The sequence below is a fragment of the Phaenicophaeus curvirostris genome, chromosome 6 (assembly GCF_032191515.1).
Source record: "Phaenicophaeus curvirostris isolate KB17595 chromosome 6, BPBGC_Pcur_1.0, whole genome shotgun sequence".
Classification (NCBI taxonomy): Eukaryota; Metazoa; Chordata; class Aves; order Cuculiformes; family Cuculidae; genus Phaenicophaeus; species Phaenicophaeus curvirostris.
The window spans coordinates 29045345-29073175 of record NC_091397.1 but is presented as its reverse complement, the minus strand read 5'-3'; the positions used below and the strand labels follow the sequence as shown (position 1 = coordinate 29073175).

At 35.2% G+C, this 27831-nt stretch overlaps 1 protein-coding gene across 4 annotated transcripts in view; it reads right to left on the bottom strand.

Annotated features, from left to right (window-relative positions):
• Positions 1–27831, bottom strand: part of PHF14 (PHD finger protein 14) — a 154604-nt gene that overhangs the window by 33944 nt on the left and 92829 nt on the right. For 3 of the 4 annotated variants that reach the window (XM_069859698.1, XM_069859699.1, XM_069859701.1), the window contains exon 17: positions 20245–20362. In XM_069859698.1, the coding sequence (XP_069715799.1) occupies positions 20245–20362 (118 nt within the window). Of the gene's footprint in view, positions 1–20244; positions 20363–27831 lie in introns of those variants that run through there. The other variant, XM_069859703.1, reaches the window with a different exon arrangement.

Below are 27831 nucleotides of genomic sequence, written 5' to 3'. Positions count from 1 at the left end.
AATATGAGGAAGACATTCTATGAAAAATTAACTTTTGGTGATGACCAAAGAATAGCATCGATTAAAATGTTAATAATGAAGTCCAATTGCTATTTCACTGAACTGCTGTATGGGCATAAGCACTTGTTCTGTGGAACAAAAGGAAAAAGGAGATAACTTTGGTAGAGCTACCACCCCAAATAATTCCATGGCAGGAATAATAAAACATGTTTTTTCAGCTTTCTCAGTTCCTAAAAAAAATATCAACACCATGGCTAAACATGGTGAACTACTCATAGAAACATGTATAGCACTGTGATAATAAAATTCTGATTTTCCTCTGTCAATTGCATGAAAGCTCCATGCTTTATAAGCCACCAAAACAAACTTTGCATTGTGTTCATTCTGACATCTTGCTGTTTTCCCTAGCAGATTTGAACAGGCAAATATCCTTCCTCTCAAAGGCCACCCCAGTTTGGCCCTTGGTAAGCTGTGACAATGAGACCATTTTTCCTTTTGTCCCAGTAAGCCATGAATTGACTCTGAGTACTGAATAGCACTATTTTGTCATCTCCTTGAGAACTGGAGAGTTAAATCACCAGCTCAGTATGGTTCCAGAAGCTCTTCTGCACGACTTACAAAAATGAAAGTGACAACCACATCTGCTGGAAGAAAATGATGTACACTTGTCTAAACTCTTGGTGCAGTGATTTCTCACCTTGAATTATACCTGTCTGTGTCTGAAAAAACCTTTATGATATTGCTATTACCTTTGAACAGATAAGTGTAGCAAAATTTTTTTTACTTATGGTTTTTTGAAAGTAATAAATGATGGTTTCCAAAAATGTTTTCAAAAATAGTCTGAGCAACTGCAATTTGGTAAAAATACATTCCTGTTCCATTTCTCTTGCCTCAACTGGACCAGCACATCTTGGATTCTCTTTCCTCATCATGTCTTGAATATCTTCTTTCCAAGTAGCTTGGCCATCATTAGCTTTCTTAAGAACCAGATAGCTAATATAATACTTCCATTCCTAAAGACATGGATTGAAATAAAATTTACTTTGTTATTCAGAAACCAAGCTAAGAAAATGTGTCTCCCTTTCCAATTACACTGGTTTTATTATCTATTTTCACACTGATGTCGCTTCTTAGGAAAACTGTAGAGGGTCTGAATATCTATAAGAACGGCAATCTATGCTGCTCTGAACTAGTTTGGCAACATGTGAAATACGGCTTTCAGAAATAAACATATTCATAATTGGAATGAGATCCTTTCATGTAAAGTACAACAAAAAATATGCTGTAAGGTCCAAGTGAGAACTTTCATGAAGCTTCTTCTCCATGTTTCTTCTCCATGTTTTATGAATACATCGCCAAGTGAGCAACAGTTCTGGTAACAAATCCTGATACCTTGACTTGTACTCAGGCAAATCAAACAACCTGAAAAAGTATTAATATAGTTTACTTTTGTAAAAAAAAGCAAAAAAATCTGTACCTCCAACCTAAACCAACATTTTTATTGAAGAAATGTTAAAGAGAAAAATATATTTTTCTTGTCCTTCCTAACTATTATTTATATCATAATATATTGGAGTGACATTGCAAAAAGTCACTTCTTCCTTATTTCTAGGCCTTGTATGATGAAAACTATGTCAATGGCATTTCTCATTTATTTGCAAGACTCAACTGTAGCAGTGATGGACATGACTTTGATATGTATACCACACAATAACTAATTGGGTACATATCTTTCCTAGTGCTTAAGCTCTTCCCATTTAACTAAAATATTATTATAGTTTCCAGTCTATGTTTGAAAGCTCACAGATCTGCATTTTTTAGTTAGACAGATCAAGACAGAGCTTTCTAATGTTATATAAGTGTATCACTGTGGTGGTGCATTTCTTCCTGCTAGGACGCGCATACAGTTTTTAGGGGCTACTTAGCACAACTTCTGAGCACCATCTTTTCCCTCTCTTCCCCCCAGTCCAGGGACATATATCAGGCACGCACTGACTAGAATCATCCAGGATTGCTCAGGAAAATAATTCCATTGTTCAAAGGCAATGATTTGGGATGTTTAAGTTACACCTTAATTATACCCCAAATTGCTGTGTTTTGGAAGAAAATTCTCCTAATCATCTAAGGATAGACTGTCAATTGGTGATCTTAACTGGTCGTACTCTGTGAGAGAGGATGCTCATTTCAAAACAGAAGTGGTAAGCATGCTTAGACACTCTCTCAGTGCACTTGCCCTCCTCTATGTCTAGAGAAGAACTCTTTATCTCATGAGAGAGAGATTGACCATCAGCCACCCTATGTCAGCTGAACATGCCCGATACATGGAGTGTGGCCGAAGTACTGTGGTCTTATGTAACTAATAAAGGTTGGCAAAAATACGACATCTAAGTTAGAGCCAAAATTAATATTAAAACATCAAAATAAATATTTAAGTATTAAGTTCAAGGTCACTTATCTCGGATCCTGTAAGTAAGCAATCATATGGAAGGCCCTTTGGGCTCTTCTGCACTGCAACAAGCTAGGTCCTGTAATCTCCCCCAGAGATGGGATACATCTCGGGTGTAGAGTATGATATAATTTGCTTACACAGTAAATGAAAAGGCCAAGGAAAAGTTGACTCCCTTGAGATCCGTCCATTGCCTGTCAAGGAATGCTGATGTTCGGTGAGTATTCTCATTAATCTCAAGAGGGAAATTTTCAGACTAGTCTGTCTGTCTGTCTGTCTGTCTATCTATCTATCTATCGGTGTGCTTAAGTATGCATACATATCTTTATGACTATTCATATACCTTTTAAAATACATGTATAAATCTTTATAACTGTGGATGCCTAAATAGTACTATATTTCTGCATACATCTATATCCTTATATCTTTGTATCTGTATATGTGCTTATTATACCATAAAAAATAGGAATGAATCTCACCATTTTGAAAAAGTTGCTGTTTTGATTATAATAGATTCCATACAATCACCTTTAAATATTGAATTGGTTTATGATTAAGTGCTGCTAAAAATCTAATAATTCGATCTACCTCAAATTATCAATAAATTCTACATTACTGCTAAATCATAGCCATGTAAAATATTTCCACCTGGGAAATCCATAAACAAATAAATTCAGAATGCTCAGTAATTACATTTTTCCTACACAATTCTGTTTTTGATCAAAGTTCCTCAGAATATGATCCATCTAGGACTGATGAAAACTTGAAGAAGAAAGATGAAATAACACACATTTATGCAATAAAGACAGCCCTGCTTTGAACTATGTGTCTTTTCATATGACCTAAATGCTCACGCAGTTTAAGACACCACAACAGCCTTGGCTTGAACCAATCACAGTTCTGCAAAAAAAGAAAAGTATTTGAATTACAGGTTGACATGAATATATAACAAATCAGATATTTCAGTCCTGGGATGGAACTTGCTTGCTAATCTTGATAGCAGTTAGAACCTTCTGGACAGCTGAGACAAAAGTGTAGCTGGTTAAATTCTGAGTCTTGGACATTGAGCTTTTATTTTTTCTTAATTCAGGTCAGCAGAGATCAAAGGTGTAGGAGGGGAGAAATCAAGGGTGTATCCAACTGCACACCTCCCTCAAAGCCTTCAGTTCTTTTCTCCCCTTCACTCCATTTGCATACTTGCCATTTGCACCTACTGTAACAGAAGCAAACATTGTGCTTTTAATTTTGTCCTTTTCTGGGCAGAAGTATCACTGACACAGTATGCTGAAAAATTAATAGTGCATACAGAGTATGTGGACTTCCATGTGGACTGTGAGCCACAGAGAAGTGATAGATTTTGGAGGAAAATATTTACATTTTGTGCTATGCCGATGTTGTGGCTTAATTTAAGGACTATTTTTATTTGTTTTTTTTTTTTTTTAAGAATGGACTATTAAATACAAGGTCAATACACATATAGAGATATGTATTGTATACGCAGATATAGAGGTATGTATATTCAGACATGTATATTAATAGGGAATGTTGTGGTAACACAATACTGTGATTGTTTATGAATAGATGTTTCATCAGGACAGATGTTGGCTCACAGGAAACAAACTCTACGCGGTTTCTGATTTTGAACAAATTGGAGGACTCATGTATATAAAAGAAGCATGTGTATAATACTTTGCTAGAAAGCATAAGCAATTGTATTTGAAATATGATGGAAGAAGTGTTTTACAATGGCATTAATACTGGCCAAGCATCTGCTATTTTTAATGCCATTGCTACCTTAAAACAAAACAAAACTAAAAAAGACTCAAAACAAAGCAATCCACAAAACAACAAACCCTCTATAGATGATTTCAAACTAACAGGTTTGAATATATTATATTAACTCTGCATCGGTCTTCATATATCATCCTTTATGTTGGTCCAGTTGAAAATTACACAAGTCATAAATTAGCTTTAAACAAGTTTTGAATCAGCCTGGAACTAGTTTTCAAATTAAAGAGTTGTCAGTATATTACATGGTACTGTCATTTTATTATCCCAATCAATTCTGTGTGGCCTGAGGTGGGAAGAAAATGGATGCTGTCTTCATTTGCAAAGGGTTTATCTCTCACACCAGGCTTTGAAAACATAACTGCAGTAATGAACTGGAAGCCAAAGTTACTAACAAAGGCTTCTAACGGTAACAAAGCAGAAATATTTGTCCCTCTCTGGACTTACAAGAAGGAGGGGGGAAGCCCTTTCTGAAACATAAGCCAGCTTCTAAAGGTTGAAGGACTATGGGAAGAAATCAGTACATTTCTATTGAAGTGCTGAAGTGCCTGCAGCCTCACGGAGTAAAATTTTCAGTGCTGCACAGGAAAAGCCTTTCTGGGGTCAGACCGAAGGTGCCTCTCTAGCCCAGACCACAGAATATCCCTCCATCATCGCTCCTACCCATCCCTAGTCTCTCTTACACCTCAGGAATGTACTTTGAAAGTATTCACAATGTCTTAACCAGAATTTGGTAAAATCTAGTGAAGATGAGTTATCTTCACAGTTCACAGGTGGCCAATGTAAATTCCCATGAGAAATGGGGAGTTTATCTTAATCTGCTTACACCCGTGAGATCAATTGCTTTGCCATTCCTAGGATTTTACCCTCAGTTAGTTAATGAGAGAAGAACACAGGCTTTAAAATTTTAATTTGTGCACCACAGATGTACAATTTCCCTTCCTCTTTCTATTGTGCCTTTGTCACTCTCCTCATGCTGATCTTACTTAACATCTGACAATCTCCACTCTTCCTCTGCCCTCTCCAAAGATAGGAAATTACAAATGCAACCTTTAATGTACATGTGCTAACCTCCTACACCGCCTGTCACAGAGGCAATGCTGTAGTCCTGTCCTTGGCTATTTTTTCTCTCTTGAGAAGGAAACGATGACTTCTATGTTTATACACTGTTAAGACAACAGGGTCTCATTCTAAGTCGACTCTGAAACAAGCTCAGTTCAGGTAATAAATCTTAACCTAGCTCTAAAACCTTTGCCTTCTTTTAAAAGACAGAAACAAAAGTAAAGCCATTCATAATTTTCTGTTTTCCAAATATAGAAACTTAATTACATTCTTTAGCCTCACGCTATTTTTTTTCCTCCAAACACGGAGCAAAATGTAAGCACTAATAAACTTACAAGAAGCTTCCAATAAATACCATCTGTTTCAATCTCTTAGCATTCTATCTTTCGATAAACCATGGCAGTGACAAAGCAAGTTTGAATCTTTGAAATCTACCAAGTATCAAAGGGTGAATTCCCACTTTTAGTTGTTTTAAAGTAAGGATGCTACTGTTACTAATATTTATTAGAAATGTTTGAACAACATATGTAAGGAACAAGGGTCATGTATTTTCTCTGGATGTCTTCTTTAAATAGGAAAAAAAATTACATATGTTTAAAGCTAGAAAGAGCACTCTCAAAATAATATTTTTCATGTTTATTCTTCTAACTTCATCACATGCAAATAGCAACAGCAAACAGGATATTTCACCATTTGAAGGTATTATCATTCTCTGACCTCTGCAACATAAATTAGTTTCTCCTTTATAATCCACATTATTTTCTACATTTCCATTACTCAGTTTACTAATCCTGTCTCTCTTGGAATGAATCATCCACGTTCCAAACAAAACGGTCCTAGATTATTGTATTTTCCTTTCAATTTCTCATCATGCGTTGTTTCCCAACACTTAACAGATGTTCTTTCAGCTACCGTGTCTTCCCATAGCTTTTCCTGACTCAAGAAGTCTCTTAACTGTATTAAAAATCCACTCTTAAAATGCTGTTATTAAAAAAAAAACTTACTAGAATACAAAACCTTGAATTAAACTCAAAATATCGATTTACCACACTAATATCATCTCATCTTTCCTGCTACTGTCATGGGTTAAAGACACTGGTCACAGGTACAGTATGGCTCAAAATACTGGCAGAAGAATTCTGTACGAAGACAAACATCTCTTTTCATCACCAGAAATTTTTAGAATTTCTTCAATAAAGGGAAAAAGCCAATATCTATCCTTTTTGTGTTAAACCTCCTGTGTCTTGCATAATTCAGTAACTATCTAGTGCACCAGAGCAACAGATTTTATATGAATATCCTTTTGCAGGATATTAATAAACCGGGAAGAGTGCTGTACTATCACTGTGTAAGAGTAATTCAATATTTTTCCTTTTTTGTGCACACTACCTTCTTCCTGTAGATTGTTCTGCTTTTTTGTTGTTATTATTAATAATTCTATTGTTATTATTAATAAGGTTACAGGCACATACTATAGCATAAAAAGTGGGTTTTGTCCTAATTTTTGTTATTTAATAGAGTTTTAAAAGTTACTTAAGACAATACACACATAACCTCTTACTGCTGGATCAGGGTATTTCATCTTCCCTTTGCCCATTTTGTATAATTCTGATCTCTCGATCCTTTTTCTCCCCACTAAAAGAAAAAAGATCAAAAGTTGCAAAACAGATTCTCAAACACATCACAAACATGTACAACCATAGTAAGTGTGGCCCTTATTGTGTTGCTCTATGTACGTTGTATATAACTTCAATATATTTACAGAATGACAGTGGCACTTTACACCTAAAATTTAAACCAAGTTTTTCTAAACAACAGATGCACAAAGCCACCTGCTACTACTTGTGGAAGGCTGCACTGCCGTGCTCTGTCAGTAAGTCTGCATTTGGGTTTGCAGTTGTCTGTTTCCTTAAGCAATGTTTTCTTCCCTTGAGAAATGATCAGGGGCAGATCACAGCAATCCATTCATACAATCTCTCTAAAAGATAGTTTTACTGCATCTGTATTTCTTTTCAAATAATGTTTAAATTACCTCAAACTTGCCATGCTCTTGGATTGCTGAGGCAGTGACAACTTGGGAGTAAGGTACAGCAGCAAACTCACTTCCACATCTCAGGGTCAAGCCGCACATTTGCTCAATTATGGTTGAAGTAGTCTGCTTTACTCCACTTCAGCAGCTTGGGAGAAAGCATGCACCAAAATTGCTCACAATACATGGTTAACGCTTAACTTGAACTAGAAGATGAGAGCACTTGAGAAGATCTATGCTCCAAAAAGCAGCTGCTTTATTCTTACAAAAATAGAATATAGCTCAGAAAAGGCTTTCTTTCAAGCACACAATCTTCTGATATCATGCATCAGCATGCAGAGTGTGTCTGTCAGATGTTCGAACAAAGCTTTAAATTGTACCATCTAACTTAATTCTCAAGACAGGGTCAGCATATTCATAGGGTCGGATTTTTTTTCCCCTTTGAGAAGTCCTTTAAGTAATATTTATTTAGCTCCTTAGATCTTCATCAGCACTGATTCTTGCTTTTCAACTTCTTGAAGTCCAGATTTTCCCAACAAAATGCAAAACAGAGTGAAATTAAAATCTGTGATCACCAAAAGCATCACAAAATTGTCAAAGGCTAATTACTAAATCAAGACTGGTTTTCATCTCTCCCCAGTTCCAATATTTTTTCCAGTAACAAGATGAAATAAAGAAAGGGAGTGCACTGTACATAATTTTTTTCTCAGTCTAAGTTTATTACACAAGTTTTGTAGCTCCCTAAACTTCCCTTATGTGACACCCACTTATCTGCTTGTGCTTCATTCCATAAATGCTCTACCCTGCTCTAGGGGAAGGCTCTCTGCGTGCCCTCTGCATCCTTCTCTACACTTTGCCACAGCCCTATTTCTTAACTCACCCCACTTTCCCCTGTAAGGGTTTCTGTGTATTTTTCCAAGTGGAATTTTTTCATTATTATGAATATGTGTATGCTTACAACACCCCTTCTATGCAAAGGGCACTTCTTGCAGTGCCATTATTTTTTCCCATTCGGCTTTTCTCTCTCTACCTCTCTTTCTCTCCCTATCCCTTCTTAAAAGTAGCATCATTTATTTTCAACTAATAAAGCAGAAAAATAAAATATTAATTCAAGGCTGTACAAATATTTTAATAGAATTAATCTATCTATAGAAAAGCATTCTATAAGAATGTTTCTGAAATCCTCCTTTTCAGATCTCTCTAACACCTGAATGTGCCAAACAAAAAAACCTCTCAGACAGCCTTAAAGGATATCAGGGTGAAACAAATGTTAGGAACTCTGTTTTGTGGTTGCCCCTGACTTATTCATTCACGCTAGTCACTGGAGTAATTAAAGAAAAGTTCCATATAACTTTATACTAATAAATAAGAGATACATACTCTCATTAATACAAAGTAGCTAGCTATAACATAAAGATATTTTATGCTGTCAAACTGAGCTAAATTGACAGCAGGCTGTTTATTTAAAAGGGAACGAATAGAGCAGTTGAAGTAACTCAAGATGTGACATTAATCAGCCATCTTTTGCTGAGCCCACGGGAACTGAAAGGTCACAACTAGCGCCGCTGTTTTAAATGTATCCTCAAAAAGGCCTGGAAATTCTTTATTATCCTCTAATTAAGAACACTGAAAATGATACATTGAATGACTCGACTGAATCTCGAATGAATCTCGACTTTACTGTCTCATTTTAGGAGGCATGAATTTTTTCCCTGTGGTGTTTTTTTTAAAAAGATTACAGCTATTGGACAAAATTGTTTTTTCTCATCTCATAACAGAGAGCACAGATAAAGTCCCTTACTCTTAAATACAGTTGCTTAATAACATTGTAGATTAGATTCTTTCAGTGAAATGCTTAATACCTTAACTGTATATATCTGTGTATTGCTTTTAAGGCTTTCAACACTGAGACCAGTGACAAGTGAATCATTAAGGTTGGAAAAGACCTCCAGGTCACCAAGTCAACTGTCAGCCCAACACTACCATGCCTACTAAACCATGTTGCGAAGTGCCACATCTACATGTGTTTTGAACACCTCCGAGGATGGCGACTTCATCACTTCCTTGGACAGCATGCTCCTATGCTTTACCATGCTTTCAGTGAAGAATTTTTTCCTAATATCCAGTTGAAACCTCCCCTGGTGCAACTTGAGTCCAGTTCCTCTTGTTCTATCGCTTGTTACTTGGGAAATGAGACTGACATCCAACTCTGCTACAATCTCCTTTCAGGATGTTGTAGAGCATGATAAGGTCCCCCCTCAGCCCCTTTTTCTCCAATCTAAACAACACTAGTTCCCTCAGCTGCTCCTCGTAAGGCTTGTGCTCTAACCCCTCCACCAGCCTTGCTGCCATTCTCTGGACACACCCCAGCACTTCAACATCCTTCTTGTAGCGAGGGGCCCAGAATTGAACACAGTATTCGAGGTGTGGTCTCAACAGTACCGAGTACAGGAGCAGAATAACCTCCCTGGACATACTGGCCACGCTGTTTCTGATACAAGCCAAGATGCCACTGGCCGCCTTGGCCACCTGAGCTCACTGCTGGCTCATATTCAGCTGCTGTTAAACAACACCCCCAGGTTCTTCTCTGCCAGGCAGCTTTCCAGCACTCTTCCCCAAGCCTGTAGCATTGCATGGGGTTGTTTAATACAGAAGATAATTGCAAACATTAGTACCTGATACACATCCTTATTTATTGCTTAGGATGGGCTACACATTTAATATTCATTAAGTCAATGGCTGTCAATCTGCTGACGCCCTTCTATTTCCAAAAATAAATGTGATGTGATTAACCCACTCTAAGTACACTTGTGCATACATTCCATAAATACTGAGTTATCTTGCTATTTCCTTTTTGACACTTCTTTTCTTTGGCTATTTATACCACATCTAAAAAGATACCATCTGCCCTTCAGTCCTTCTTAGACTAGTAGCTAGAAGAAATCTTGATACCTAAAGACCACCAGGCTTCCCATGTATGAAATATTTAGTACTGTTCGACGCAGCTGAAATACACTTTCAAACATGCCCAAAGGTGTTTCAAACCACTGAACCAGATAATAATTTTCAACTTGTACCAAAGACACATGTATTAAAAAAAAAAATCTATGATAGACTTAATTATTAGCAGAATTTAACAATGCAATATAAATTCCACAAGTTTTTACAAAAACCTTTTCAAAAGCCATCTTAAAATTCCACATAATATTTGTGCATTTTCTTGATCAAGCTGATTGCAATGCTCTTACAGTTGGTTATATTCCCACACAAGCTATTTGCTGAGCCAGTTTTAAGAAAAGTGAACTTTTCTGCTACTGAATGCTAAAATCCAAGTGACGAGATACTCCTTTGCACGGAAAGTGGCTGACACAGCACAAATCGGCAATGTCCAGCTGTCTTCTACAAAATGAGATTAAATGTGGCCAGCACTAATAGAATCTCTATTTGAGAATGGCAACTAAACCTCACTAACACTACCTAATGCTATAACCAAAAGCAAATCTTGACTCTGCTAAAATTCATTACTTCTTTAGCACTTCATAAAATGGCACTTCTCTGGTTTCTTCCTCCGTCGCCTTCCTCTCTCCTGGTTCAATATGATTACATTTTGCTCAGGCAACATCAGTAGTTTATACTGATGAGTGACACATTACTTAAAGTGACATATATGGCTGCATTTCTCTGAAAGACTTTTAAATAAAACCAACCTTGAGAGTAAACATGAGCAGTAAAAATGAGGCAATGATGATAATGTGTTCAGTTCTTATCCAGAGACTAATAATTAAAGATCTAATTCTTCTTATATTTGATTAATATAATTACAGGTGATGTGCTAAGATAATTTGCAGAGTAATAAAGCTGGACTTGTAAGGAATTAAGATATATCATTCTTTTTTAATTACACACCTAGCTCTATATAAAACATAAGGCAAGAAATATGTTTCTAGGTAAAGAAATTTATCTCAGGAATTTGGTAGCAACAGAATGCTACTTTGCAAATTAGAGTGGAATAGCATGCCACCAGACTCCAGATATACCTTTGCATCTTTCAGGATTCTCTTTGTTTATGTCACTGAAAAGCACACACCTTTTGCTATTTTCTGTTGACTCTTCTTAATGAATATTCAGAAGTTTAAAAAAATTCAAAAGTCGGTTACAAGCTTTTTAAGTCACATTTTTTCAGATGTTTTCAAATCAACATGTATACTACTAATTAAATAAGTAACAATCAAAATTTCCAATAGGGTTGTTAATAGGAAGTAGTCAATTACAATTTATTGGTAAATTTGTTTACGACTCCACTGCCAGTGTGAAGCCCCTAATTATCAATACTGAAAAGGCTCATTATTTTAGGAACTCTAGAAGCAGGAAGACAATTGGATTGACAAAGTAGATCTGAATGTATATCAGTGGCGTAAGCTATGATGCATTGGCAGCTACAATTTGGTGATTATATCTTCTTTTCATGACTTCACTTAAAAAGGAATGTAAAACCAAATTAAAACTACAATCACCATGTCTTTCACACTTCAATACAGCATCTTCAATATGTAAAATTCACTGTCATAATGCTGCTCAATATTGTAAATATCTAGAAACTAATTTTCAAAACCAAGAAAGAGAAAGCCTCCAGTTCTTAAAGGAGCAAGCATTTCCCATGTCCTTCCTAGACACAACTCCTCTATCAGTCTCCTCACATCCCTTTTGAGTGTGCATAGCTGTATGCCAAAAAGGGAGTAAAAAAATCTTCTGGTTGCAGAGCACTGCTCAGGGCTTAAAAAGCGGTCTCGTTTTTTATTCTTTCACGCTATGTTACTGTAAAACCATGTTTAGTGGCTTTGCTTCAAACACAATGCTAGCTGCTTTTTGGATTTTTCCCAATTATAGATACGTCCCAGCAGATTCCTTGCTGCTCAGCGCTACAGTAGTGGGCATCGTAGGCTGTAAATTCATTTTGTCACAGCTTAGGAAGTGTAAATCCTAATTCAGTAGAAGAGCTATTTCCCAGATAAACCATAATTTTAAGCAGATTTCGTTAGAAGCATAAGCTAAAGAAGGTACAGAGTAGCAGTACATGTCAGTTGCCCACAAACAGATTTTGCTTCCTTAACCACTACCTTAGAGTAGTTATTCTATCTAAAGTAAACCACATCTAAGCTAGAGTTTTAGTCATTTAAATATTAGATTGTGTATATTCAGACTAAATGCATTAAAAATGTAAAATCACTACAATGTGTTTATGATTTAATTGCTTTTCAGTCTAGTACTAGACTAACCAGCTACCTCTTAAAATTAGACATGAGTGTGTATTTTAAGTAAAGTGGAAGTTAACTATCAAGCTTTTTTCTAATTTCTGCTATCCTTCTTTATTTTTACTTTGGTAACATATTTTTAGTCACAAAAAAAATTTGTCCAGACATCTTAGGAAAAGCAGGAGTACCTCAATAATAGTTTGACTTGTGAGACACTCAGAAAGCCTCTTCAAAAAATAATCTCCCTAATTCTGAGATGTGTAAAATGACATCAAAACGAAACACTTGTTTCAGTACTATTTGGAACATTTTTTCCTCCTGTTTTTATCATAAAATACTCAGCATTATGGAAGGCATCAAATGATACTACTGCTCTTCCACTAAGTAAAAGAACTTGCACATGTGCAAAGTTTTAGCTTTGGAAAGAATTCTGCGCTGTTTGGTTGTTTATGAAAGAGAGTGAATGCAGCAAATTATTTTTTCAGTCTCTTGCATAAAGAATACAGAGAAGAAGAAAATGAATCTTGGACATGGAATAATTTTTGGGGCCAATTAACATGAAAATGGAGTGCTTTTTTGACATACTCATTTAAAATTGCTGTGCATAGTTTAAATCTTAATTTTCTAAGATACACCACTGGGAAAACAGACTCTTATCAGGTTTATTATAACTGCTCATTTTTAATGAAGTTTAATTCAAGAAAAAATTATGTATTTCACTTTGCACTCCTGACTGGTACTTTATTTTTTAAACATTTTAATTAATACTCTTTGATCCATCCCAGTGTTATCCTTCAAAAAGCAGAAATCTTGTTTTTCCATTTATAACAACAACACCTCATTAAGGAAAAGATCCCTTGATTCCAATTTCTTCAAACTTCTAACTAGTATTAGACGCATTACTATCTCTGAAATCATCCAAAAAGCACTCGTTCAGACAAGGTTATGGGAAAGACAGTGCTGTACTTCGTCTTCTATTTGTTTACTATACTTTTTTTGATACAGTTCAGCTGCATCTAAGTACAAGCACAAGAAGTTCATCATGAGGATCTGGCAGTCAGTAACAGGGGGTACTAGAAGTGGTAGAATTTATTTTGATGTGGAGAAGAATTAAATTATTTAAAATAAGCATCAGTTCCAGAAGTATTTTACAGTGCTTAATCTTTTTTTTTTAATTGAAATATAAGCTTCCCACCTACACTTTGGGGATCTTCTTCTGCCAACTAAATGTATCTGATTATTTAGATTAATTTGGGGATTTAATACCAACTAACTTTATACTGAGCTTATCTGCTATTCATAAATCAAGTCCCATCTTAAGTTAATTTCAAGGCTGATTATTTTTGGAACATTTTACAGTATAAATTATTCATTACATAGATGTATCACACCTATTTGCCAGAAAATAACAGAGGCTGTGCCAACTCACTTTTTAAAAAAAGATACCTGGGGAGCAAATATTAAAACACCATTGGCAGTATTTCAGCCAACTGATAAGTATTACCATACACTGCTTTTTTTTTTTTTTTTTTTTTTTTACTATCTTGATAGTGAAATACATTTCTGTGCCAAGGTCTGGCATTACTGAAGTTCTTAAAACATGGCATAAGTGTTGTAAGGACTTGTGTTAATTCTTCACACAGCCTTGCAAGATTGGATAATTTTCTCTTGTTCACTTTTAGGAAAATTGTTCCAGTGTCAATGTTTGACTGCTCCTCACACAAGAAAACGAAGTCCCAATCTGATTTATGTTGCATTATTCACCTCTCTTCAACCAACTTTAAAATATATGAATACACACAAAAATGTTTAACTCTATCATTTTTTATGACCATATATTAAAACAGATCATAATACCCACACCTAGTGAAACTCAAAACAGATTCTACGTTTACAAATGCAGTCACTGAATTACACCATACAATTTGTTATTCTGTATACTACTTGGAAATACTGCTAACCTAAGGCTGAAATATGTTGCATAACAATTGAACTTTTTTTTCCATTATATTATGTTCTGCTTTTATCAGCAAGCAGATTTGTTAGCATTCTTCTACCTCTTTTCATGTCATTTGCCATGGTGGCAGTGCATTTTGTTCTATGTTGTGTTCTCAAAAGAAGGTGCTCTGATCTGACAAGTCTCTCTGATCTAAGCTGACTAAATTAGGGTCACAGTTTATTTAAAATTGCAGTCATCCTTTGTCAGAATATGCAACTGAAACAAGTTTGAATTAATTAAAAGACTTTGAAAGACTTTTTGATTTATTTTTTGAAAGATGTATTTTAAATGTAACTACTTAAAACTACATTGTATTGAATGATAAATCATACTAAAACATATTCAAGACATGCTTAAGCATGCACATATACTACCACCATGTGCCAATCTATTATATTATATTATATTATATTATATTATATTATATTATATTATATTAGGAGCAGTATTGACATTTTGCAAAATGGAAGCTACGACAAAGGGAGAGTAAGAATTAAGATTTCTATTGAATTCGTTATTCAATCTACAATAGTCCAGATCACATTATGGACACTTCGTACTTTCAAAACACAGCTTAATCGATTACCCACTACAGCTTTGAAAATTCAGCATTTTTGCATGTTGGGCCAAGGGATTCAAGCTATGCAACAGCAACTAAGGAGAAAAAGTTACTAAACATCAGAAAATTTTAATTTGTCTAGCATTTACAGAAGTTCTGGGGTATGACAAAGGTAAAATTCAATTTTCTGGTCACAACTCAAATATGTCAAACATAAGGACAACATTCCTTTTTTTTTGCTGTTCTTGAAATCATGTCTTCAGTTTTAATGCCTTGCAAAACCTAAAGAAAACGTCTTTTCCTAATACTCAACCCAAATTAGTCCCCTTTATTGACCCTGAGAGCTAAATCAGAGGAGGCAGGGGTCCTACAGAAAAACAAAACAAACAAACAAAAATGCCCACAATCACAGCAGAAGTGATTAAAGACTGCAAATTCATGCATAGTCACAAAACTACTTAATGTGATTCATGCCACTTTAATTTTGATATTTCCCAAATTTTGAGAGCTTGACATCAGGACTTTTGTTTCATTGATATTTTTTAATACACTTGTGTAAGCTACATGTATGAGGAAAAGCTTCCTGAATTTTGAAAAAAAGGCATAATGAAGAAAATTCAGTTAGATAAATCATCATGAGATTGTTATCTGAACAACTCATGACTGGATAAGGAACTTCTACACTCCTAACAGACCTTCTTTACTACCTACTTTATTTTTTATTAGAATAAAATTCCATGGAGTACAAGAATTAAACTGAATTGCTCCCTTTCATTCTTTTTATCTGGCCAAATTAAGAGGTTTGAAATTAACTGTACATTTAAAAAGTATTTTTTATTTAAAACTTTATTTCAAACAATTATATTCAGTATTTTAATATTACAGTGTCCAAATACATTTGCTTATTCGCTATGTGAACATGAGATACACACAAAGAAGCGCTTCTACTTTGCTAACAAGTAAAATCATCCACGATTGCTTTGCAACACACAAAAAGTATACAAAAAAATATTACTTGCCAGGGTTGGTGTGTCATGTACTTTTAGTTCCAGAAAATATTTTCTGAGGGGTTTAGATGAGAATTCTATGCATATATACTGACAATTTATTTCCACTGAAAAAATGCAATCCAGTAAAAAGATGAATTAAAAGCCAACTAAACAGAAGTCTAGAGATAAGGCAGCTGATCTTGCAGCACTCAAATAATGACCTGACACGTATACTTTGCAGTGTTTTGCAAAATAGATTGTATGCAAAGATGAGCACACAGAAACCTAACTACTACAATCACTGTAACTACCATGATATATGTTTAAACTCTTTGCTGCCTTGGTCCTTTGCAAAATTTTTAAATTGGAGGAGATACTTTAAACAGTACATTTTAAATGGAAGGCAACAGAAAGGAATCCACATCTAATAATAAGGTGATCTCATAATCAGACCCTTATCACACATAATGAACAAAACAGACAGGCCACATATATTCCTAAAGTACATTACCACATCAGAATATTGAATAAACTTGGTTTATATTTTATTTATTTAATTTTTATGAAATTCAACTAAAATAATGCTATTTTTTTCTGAATATAACTATTTGAAACTATCAGCAGATTTATGATTTAAAGTGCTGGTTGACAATCCTGAAAGCCTACCACAATCTTTTTGTAAGGCAGACAGTAATGTTATAGAAATGGAAAGCTTACAGGTTTACTTCAGCTTTCATGTGATGTAACAAAATCTACAATATTTTTGAGATGAGAGAGCTTGTCAGACCTTAGTAGTGAGCATCACCCATTCCATAAAAGTGACAGCGAGTATTACCAGCAGAGAAGCTGTTGCCCTCATGCCCTACAGCAAAGTCACTGTCTGTCCGTTATTTGACAGGCAGGGTAATACGGGAATATGTTTCGCTAGTGGAAAAACTGACACAATTGCTGAAGAGTCCTGTGACCAGTGTGAGCGAAATGGAAGCAGCATGTCCAACACTGGTGATAGATAACAATTTAAAGCATATGTTTAGCATATTACTGCTAAATTACACCCCTTGTACTGCTGTCACCTGCAAGTGCTTAGCAAAATCTGAAAATAAAATCACATTCTTTGTTGTCAGCAGTATGCAACTTTTCCTGAATATATAAAACAAAGTCATAATTAGAAATAAAAAAATAACTGAATGATTACATGCTATGCACCATAATCTGTCCAGTCACCAAGATGGTGTAATTTACCTACCAACAGTTTTCAAGGTCCACTGCTACAGAAGACATCATCAGGGAATTTTAAAATGTATACTATAGCAATGATTTAAATTGGATCAAAACAGATGAACAAAGTTGAAGGAATGAAAACCGAATAATAGCCTCCTTGGCAAAAGGAGGCAATCCCATTTTGCTGCTACAATCCGTACAAGAAACCTCACCATGACACACCCAAAATTGGATTTACTGAGTGACTGAGAGATTGAAATTGCTGGTAGCTCAGTCATGCAATTCATCCACAGGTCAGGCAGAGCGCAGCAAACAATGCAATTTTCTCTAAGATTTTCCTCTTCCAAGCTCTAAGCACACATTTGAGAGACTCTCTAGTGAGAGGTAGAAAAGTCTTTTATCATATCAGCTCCTTCTGGCTGTGGAAAGGTGTGCAAAATCACAGATATATAATACACAATCCTAAAGCCATAAAGAATACTGAATTAGCAAATTAATAAGTACATATACAAAGCCCTATCGCATTCAATAACATGTTCACACTAAGTAAGGTCTGTAAGGATTTCAACTTAACACAATGTTCTTTGAATTTGTTATGCAGTACAGAATAAAACAAACAAACAAGCTATATAAAAAACTTTTTAAAGCATAGAGAGCAATATAGCTTTTTGAAAGCTATTTCCCTGCACGGTTCTGTGGAAAAGCTATGGGAAAGTGACTAAGCAACACCACAAGGAGTCCCCATAAGACAATTTTTCAGTATCCTTCATATCCATCACATTTTCACTCATATACAATTCAAATTGCCTGTGCTTGAAAGTGCAAAAGACTTTAGACTTACTCATTAAAAATCTCTATGAATGAAAAAGAAAATTAAACACAAGCTTTTAAAAAAATTTGTAATAATCACTAAAACAACAAAAAAGATCATAATTTTAACAATAAACTGTTTATTCTTCAGAATATTATATTTTTCAACACACACCTTAAAAATAACACACACCCTGTGCTAAGTCAAGTCAATCATACTTAATTTACATGACACGGAGTATTTAAAAATTTGATCTGCTACACGGTGCACTAATTTTCTGGAAAACACATTTAGAAATTAGAAACAATATGTTTTTTTGCTTGTTTACTTAGAAGATGCCAAGAAATCAGGAGATGGAAGATTTTAACTAAGGTTATCAAGAACCCCTTTTAGTTCAAACAGATGACAGAAATTCAATAGCAATTTTAATTCACTTTTGGAACGGCTGTTGCATGTAAGCAGTATTCAAGAAAGATTGCTTGATGTCCAAACTGTACTAGACAGCTAATTTCCCATGTCTGTCTTCATCTCTCCTTACAGAAGAACAATTTAGTTAACCCCCTGGAGTGAAACTGAATATCCTATTTTCCCAGCTGGAAAAGGACATTGGTAAGACAAAAAAACGATACTCTTCTCTGAACATTTTTCTATGGTCCATTCTTAAGAGTAACATTATGAAAGAGTTTAACTATCCAACTATGCTAACAGGCAACTTACAACAGCATCTCTGCATAGCTGCGTCCCTGTTGTTCTGGTTTCGGCTGGGATAGTTTATGTTCTTCCTAGTACCTGATATAGTACTGTGTTTTGGGCTTAGTTTGAGAATAATGTTGATAACACACTGATGTTTCAGTTGTTGCTAAGTCATGCTTATATTAAATAAAGGACTTTTCAGCTTCCCATGCTGCATCAGTTAGAAGGTGCACTTCCAGCTGGGAGAGGGCACAGCTGGAATAGCTGACCCGAACTGGTCAAAGGGATATTCCATACCATATGATATCAAGCTCAACTGTGAGCAGTTGACTGAAGCACTGCAATCGCTGCTCAGGGACTGGGTATCGGGTGGTGAGCAACTGCACTGTGCATCACTCACTTTGTATATTCTATTATTATTACTATTACTGTTATTTTATCTTACTTTGCCATCCTATTAAACCGTCTATCTCGACCCGTGAGTTTTACTTTTTTTTCCTGATCCTCCTCCCCATCCCACTGAGGGGAGGGAGCAGAGGGAGGAAGGAGTAAGCGGCCTCGTGGTTCTTACCTGCTATGCGGGGTTAAACCATGACACCTGTGTATCCGAATACATTCAGCGAAGTACAAAGGAAGTGGCAGAATAGTCCACAGAAAGTTAAGAGACTCTTAGAATGCTCTGTTATTTTAACACTGAGGTATCAGAGGCATTTATAAATCCAGTTTTGAAAATCAATTGGAAAGTGTCCCTTCAGAGCTTACGGTGATGACAGAAAAGAATGCCAGTACTAAAGAAGCTTCTGTGTAGACAAAGAATCAAAATCTTTATTTTTTGAAAAGCTGGTACTACAGAAGCATACTACTATTGTCAGTATTACTAGAGTTAAATCACATCAAAACTTTAGTTCTAAAATACTGTATTTGATCAAAGCAAACCAATCAATGTAAATTATTCACAATCTTCATACAATTTTCCAGTGAAAAAACAGGTTTAGTAACACAAATCATCTCCATTTATTTAGGAAAGCATGTATCTTATATCTCTGTCCTTTAGAGGTTTGTGTTCTGTACTACTCCTGAAATACTTCCCTTTGTCAATAACATTACTGATGCCGATTTAGTATCCACACTCACTCTTTTCTCAGAGAGAACATAATGTGAAAAGAAAGCATTTAACCGGAATAATAAAATTCTCTTTATTGATTAAGAATATTTCCATTTGGCATACATTCTGTTTTTCATCTGTTTTACAGAGGATCTGAAATCATTATTTTATGATCTTCTACTATTCTTCAGAGAAGATATAAGCATATGATTTAAACAAAAACTTCAGATGCCAAGTAAGACTGCTAAAACCAGAATACTCCAACTATTTCACAGGATGAATTAACTTACTTTGGAGGACGTAGAGTCACATTCCTGACAAATCCATCCATAACCAGTCTGTTTAGGAGACTTTTTCAAGGGAGGGTCTAGACAGCCAAAATGGTAGCAAAGCCTGCATTCATCACACCTGCAACAGAAAAAAAAATAAATTATATATATAAAAATGGTACTTCTATACTATTTTAGATTGACGTACCCTGTGAATTTCAGCACAAGATTTCCCAATCTATTGGCATCACAGAGAAAATCCATTTTCTATAAGTGGTATTTCCAAACACAAACACTTCAAGTAGGTTCTGCCTAATCTGGGATATTTTGATGCAGACACTCATCCATTACCTTTGTCATCATCTTATCTAAATGACATTACTTAAGAGACTTGCAAATTAAAGAAAAAATGCGTAATCAGTTCAACTTTTCAGATATTCCAATGTAATTCAGTAATTTATTTTCAGAAATTTGTGGGGTTTTTAGATAGTGACAATATTGATAGTTCTAAGACATCATTTCATATATCTACTTTTTCAAGGTAATCTCTGAAATGTTTTTTTCACATATTCAACAATTCAAGCATAATTTACAGCTATGTGTTATTTTTTTTATCCTAGGACTATATGGTTAATATAGTCATAAAAAAAAAAAAATATATATGCATAAAATATTTTCAGATTCAGTTGGAATCTTCTTGCAGGGGGTGTTAATTTAAAAGGATTTCACTGTGATCTTCCACTTACAAAACTGGCCTATGTACACACAGTTTTATGCTCTATTTTTAATAAACTGTGCATTAGTGTTTTGTCTTATGTATGGTGGACATAGAATGCTCAAACATATAGCATAGGTATGGTTCATCTGTTCTTAATGTACCAATAATGAAGAAACACTACAATACAACAATGTAGCTTCATGAAAGGATTTTTAGATCAGTGCAACAACAGGCTCAAAACAAGCAGGAACTAAAGATTCTCAAATATCCTACTGAATTTCACTTTATTTGCATATCCCCTGTATTTTTTTCTATGAAAAAGAAAGCTTATTTTCAAATCTACTTTGCGATATTCTCTTCATTAAATGCCATTAAACTCTGGACTAAAGTCAATATAAATGATCCAAAAATAGAAAAGAGAGTAAACCAAATTTTCTAAGAAATCCCCTACACTTTCTTTCTCTGCTTCTCTGGCCACTCATTTTGTCCTCTATAAAACATGTAAACACAAAAATCTCCAAAAATTGCAGTAACAGCATGGCATAGGAATCATTGGATCAAAGACACAGGGATGCAATTTCTCAACAGAACATACAGTGCATGACAGAAAGAAGATTCAACTAACAGAACATACTGCTGTATTAATAGAAGAAAATGTTCATGTGACTTTTCTCTAATGGTTAGTCTCCAACTAAAAAGAAGTAACCATTCTCTGATAATGATTGTTTAACCTAAACAAACACATTTGTCCTCGCTGTCAAAGCTGTGCTTGCTAAGGAAGCCTACTGTCTGTAGCAGTTATATGTATGAGACATGAGTGGTGGTAAAGGTATTGCATGAAATGTCTTCCATTAAGTAGAAATCAAAAGCAAGAACTATCTATCCACAGTTTGCAACACTGGATTGACCTGGGTTTGGTATTTTTAAAATATGGGATACACCATATTGCAGTCTATATCCTTAGGAGTGTTTATTAAAAATTCAATCTAATTCCGGAACAAAGAAAATACATACAGGAAAACATTCTCAGTTTTTAAAGACAGAGAATTCTAATGCAGGAATACATTACTTACAATCAGTAATATATGCACTTTTATTTCTTGTGAAAGGCATATTAAAATAATATAAAGGTTGAGCGGGTGACAAGATAGGTTACACCCCCTATATCCCAACAGCAGGATGACCTTCAGCAAAAGACTAAAACTCCTCGGAGACTCAATGTAAAGGAATCTGTAAAGGAATATGTTCTTCATAACCTATTTCTATATCTAGAATCTTATTCACGTAAATGCTTGCACCTGAGCACTGCTTATCAGAACTCCCCCTTTTTTAAACTCTTTGGGATCCTCTAACTAACACAAAATCAAGCATCACAGTATTTTCAGAGCTCAATCCCAAAATCTACATCTGACTTCAAACAGTATTAACTTTTTTTTCTGAAGTGATTGTCTATAAACACAAAGGTTCACAGGCTCAGAAGAAAATGCTTCCTCTTTAAAATTATGCTTTACTATCTCTTTTTATATCTTCTCAATTTTGTATATAGAATGTGGCATTTTCTGACTGCACCTTCAGCCATGTTTCACAAGAACACTGAGGGAGTTCACAAGGCTGAGTTGAAATAACCAGAACGTTATGAAATTAAGTACAGATCTGGAGGCACCAATCTAAGCTGAATGTTTTTAATATTTATTGTCATTAATTTTCAGCACTTCAAAGCTGTTCAGTTTGACAGAAAAAAAATAGCAGTTTTCTATAATGAGTTAAAAATATCTATATGAATTTCCAGATACTAATAGCTTCTATCTGCATCTGCGCAGCTGAGAAAATGCAAATAACAAAAGCATATTTTCATGTATCCAAACATAAAAAGCTACATGGTGATAAAAATGGAACCATATAAAATAGTTTTAAACATTTCATTCATCATGCTATTTATTGGAATACAAATTCTGTATTGCGGAACACAAATTCACTGATTCTGAAGTTCCCAGAGCATAACGCTGGGGAAATGGACACTGTATCTTTTGTTAAAGATGATGCCCTAGCTCTCTACCTACTCTCTTGTCTGCTGAGAGCGACTTGGAACAAAATGTGAAGTTCATACACATCACAGTACAAAAAAACCCAGAACTGGCTTTCTTAATTCCAAAGGAAAACCTTATACCTAGATTAAAATGGCACTTGTAAAATGAGATTAAACTCTCCAGTGTATACTATTACTTGTGCTATTTTGTCAAGCAACATAAAATGACAGAAAATCTACTGTCAGATTCAGAAAATAAGAAAGCGACACAAAATAAGGATTTCTTTCAACTTAATCAGAGAATGAAATTGTTGGGTCGCAAAAGGTGTCATGCTGACAGTCTCACAGCTTTTCAGTGAATGCACTCTCAGCTCAATCACAAAACAGACATTTGCAAAGCAAAGAAGCCATACTGCACTGTCAAATATCATTCACTTCCATCCTCAAGGTGGCTTAATAGTACAAATTAAACTATTGGGCTAAAGGGGAGAAAAGGGAAAGAAACCACGTTCCTCCATTTTAGAGATTCAGTTAGAAGTTTTACCCTTACAGATTCAAGGTTACATCTTGAAAATAGTATTTAAACTAGCAAATGTTTTATCTTGCTGTTAATTGTAGGTAACTGTTTTTGTGGTTAAGTACATAAGTTACAAATACAATTAAGTGTGCAGTCATCTTCAATGGCCTGGCCAGCAGTTATACTGAAAATCTGTGAAAATAAAACCAGAGCTCCACACCAGTACAGACTAATCTAATCTCCTAAATTACATCTGACTGACAGGTAATTGCTTACTATCAATATTTTAACAAACCTGAAATTACTTTATGCATCAAAATTAGAAATCACTGTGTTCCTCATGCCAGCAATTAATGAAGACAGATACGTGCCTACTATATGCTGAGAAAATGGTGTTTGAAGAAGAAAGCTCAATTCTGAAGGAGTTAGATTAATAAAACTAAAAAAAAATAACAAAACCCCCACCACTTTTTACTTATAAAAATAAAGAATACAAGTCAGCTACATCTCCACAGCAAGAAAGCCTGATTAGGCATTTCCGTACCTGAAACAGCTGCTTTATTCTTTAATAAAGTGATCTCCATCTGCTCATGCCCTTGGATTGTTTTTATCAGTTTCTAGCAGTACAGTTGGCTGTGCTCAAGCCTTACATAACTCTGCATTTTCCTGTTCATAATTAACTAATTATACTCTAATCAATAGTGTAGATACTGATTTTACAATGTAAATGAGATAAATGAGATAATGGCTGGGATCAATCTCATTTTATTTACAAAGCCCAGCACACACATCCAATTTCATTACATTGCATCTACCTGCACAGGAGGGAGTCTTATCAGCTGGCCTGCAGAAATCTTCCTGTGAGCACTGGGGAAAAAGACCTGTGCTTTTACAGAGGAATAGTGAATGCAGAACCTGCCTGTCACTGGCGCATTTGTAAGTCACTGGTTAATATCATCGAAAACCACAAAGAGCTGATTCAGCCAGAGTGAAGAAACCTATTTGGCATTCATGAGACAGCATCACCCATCTATAGCTGTAAAAGTAATTACCTACATGTCCCTGAAACACAACATTAATAAGCTAATCTTTAAATACAACTTTCCAAATATGCTTCAGAAACAACTGAAAATCTCCCACTTGTGTACACATCACTGCACATCATCTGTGGAGTCATACCAAAAGGTACCACACTAAACAAAACACAAAATTGCAAAATATGTACACTACTCCCAATTAATCACTGCAACTTAGAAAGATTTGCTTTAATGGCAAAAAGATATAAAAATACACTATTGACAAACCATCATCACCATTCAAACTTGTCACGTAATCCTTACCCAGGCAAACTCAGAAATAATTAGAACAAAAGGAGAAATCATTTAATCCACAATGTTTAAACTCTCAGAGAACAGCAGTGGGTGCACTCACACATTAGCTGCGGAGATGCAACTCAATGGCTATTTCAGCTCATGTGTGGATTTGACTGTTGGCTAATTCCGGACCCCATTTCTGACTAATGACTCTTAACCTCTGAGGTACTGATGCTTCTTATCAGGCACTGGTCTCTTTCTCCCCTTTAATCCTTAGTGTCCAAGTGCTGGGCCCCTCTGAAACTGCAAACAGCTGGAGACACAAACAAATGCGTTTGTTGTAGACTGCAGCACACTGTGGGGTTCAAATGAACAACTTAAAACCAGCAATGGCGGTCTAAAGCACTGTCATAATTTTGTTTCTTGCTAGTGGCTGCATGTGGAGAAGGAGCACATAAGCATTTCCCCAAAATCAAGTAAGTTAATGTAGCTCAAATGAACTCAAAATACAGAATCCAAGAAGACTTTGGACTGGAGCAGGTGAGGAGTGCTCCTGTGATATTTTAATCACATTCAGCCCATGGTAGTGATAAATTCTGGTTGATAGAAATGACTACTATATGCCTGTAAGCAACTCTTAATGACAAAGGAGGCACCTCCCTATGCCGTTATTTAAAGATTAAAATTAATAAGAGATCTCATGGTGAAATAACTATATAATCGTACATTTGCTGCATTGTTATTAATGCTGTCCAAAAAGTACATTTATTCTACTTACTGAGGGAGGACCCAAAAATAAAAGTACCTTTTCATTATAGAATATGTGGAAAATGTTCCTCTTCTTAGCTTTCTCTTCTGATATCTCTTGAAACAAAGGGAAGTAAGTGAAGGTAGGTCTTCCTATTTTACCCTGCCATTCTACAACAAAACTCTTCAATTCATCCTTATGAAGTCTAACAGAAATTGCTCTCATTTTGCTGTGATACTTCACAGGCCAAACAGAAAACAAAAGTGTTGCAGTTTTTCACATAGACTCTAATTTAAAATACAAGATCTAGATCCTTAGCTACTCAAAATTTTGGTTTCAGGCAGAATATTGTCAGAAGAGAAAAAACGTATTAAGTATAAAATGGAAAAAAAATGGTTCTCCTCTTCCTGATTTCCACAGTTTTTCCCTTGCCTCTAAGTTGCAAATCAGCTAAAAATGGACAGTCAAGTAATTTTGCAGTTTCTGATCTACAGAACAGTTTTACGGAATTATTGGCCCCAGGATAATTTAAATCTTCTCACAGGGGCCAGCCAAGCTTTAGATAACTTCAGCATCAGGAGCATGACAGATTCCAGCACTAAAATTCTTATGTGAAGGCAAAGGCATGCAATATTGACTACAAACTAGGATATCGCTCTATTACACAGCCTCTTCAAACACAGGTACTGGTTATCCTGTATCTCCAAAGACGCTCACAATTCAGTTCTGAATGATTTGACCTAGCTTTGTTATCAGTCCTTCTTGAGTGAGTGGCTGGAACAGATGTCCTCCAGAGGCTCCTTCCAACCTAAATCTCTCTAGAAACTAATATTTTTTCATAATTGTGATTTAAAATAAATTAAATACTCTTTCTGTGAAGGATAATGCTTATGGTATTACAAGAAGTAATTTAAAGCCACATTTAAATTTCTTTTATGCTAGATACAATGCACACATACAAAAGAAAGTCCTTGACTTCCACAGTTTGTTAGATGAGCCAGCACTCTTCTGTTATGCCTGGAAGACAGGGGCATAGCTATTGCTGAAAGGTGAGAGGACATACCAGATGCAAGATGAACATTCTGCTTTTTCTACCTACTTACTGCTGATGAAGACAGTATATGGGCAAGATAGACACATGGCCTGACAGAGCAGGACAAGCTTTCTGATCATCAGCTAGGAGTAGTTTCAAGATAAAGTACCTATACACATTTTCCCACATGCAAAACAGTAATCTTTAACTTACACAAATTTCTGTCCAAACTTAAGGGCAGTAATAAAATGACTATTTTTTTCTTTTTAGTCTACCTGTGGAGAAACTTTCATTCTCCTAGAGGATCTCAGCTATGCTTCTCAGCATTTGCTATATAATTAAAGTTTTTAAAAAATCATGTAGTTAACACTATTTATATAAACACACAATAGCGTGAACTACTATGGTTCTGACCATTAGGAAGTTCTACTTTAAAGCAAAAAAGGTCAACAAACCATTCTACCTATAAATTCAAAACAAAAAACCCCCAAACAAACAAACAAAAGGAGTATGTAGTTTTTATTCCCACCCCCCAGATACTTATCATCATGTAACCTTAACATCAACCACTTCACTTAAACAGAACTAACAAATAGTGTCAGTAATGGATACCACAAATGAGCAAAAGAAAGTAAGCATTCACTTGGTAGACACTTGTGTAGTTAAATTTAATATGCTAAACCCAAGCCTGCCACCTTTCCTACTTGATTTTATTTATACATTTTAATACTAAAACAAACTACCCCCTAAATCAAAAATGGGTAAGGAAGAATCTAAACTGGTTATTGTTATTTGACGCTTCCATGCAAACCAGAATTTTTTCCAAAAGGTCTACAATTAACCTCTTTCACAAAATTTAGTTTGTATGTACACAATGAATTATATTAACTGCATAAGGTAACTATATGTACTATTACCTGTACATGAACAGCTTCTTTTCAGCAAGAAATGTTCATTTCTCTTGCTCTCATAGTACTTCAAAATCACAAAATGCATGGCTTCCATTATTTTGCAAAATTCATTAAGGGCCTACTTAAACAAGGGGAATATATTCATGTAAATGCCACGTCAGATGTGTTTGCTTTTGTTAATATTATAGAGCTACTGTATGGAATGTTTATTTACAGTAATTTTAGGTCAAGTATTTTTGCGAATACAAAGCCTCCAAGACATGTATGAAGATAACACTACACCAATTACAGCCCTCAAAAAAGTCCAAACTATTTTCTTTCCTAGGGAACACGGGAAATTCT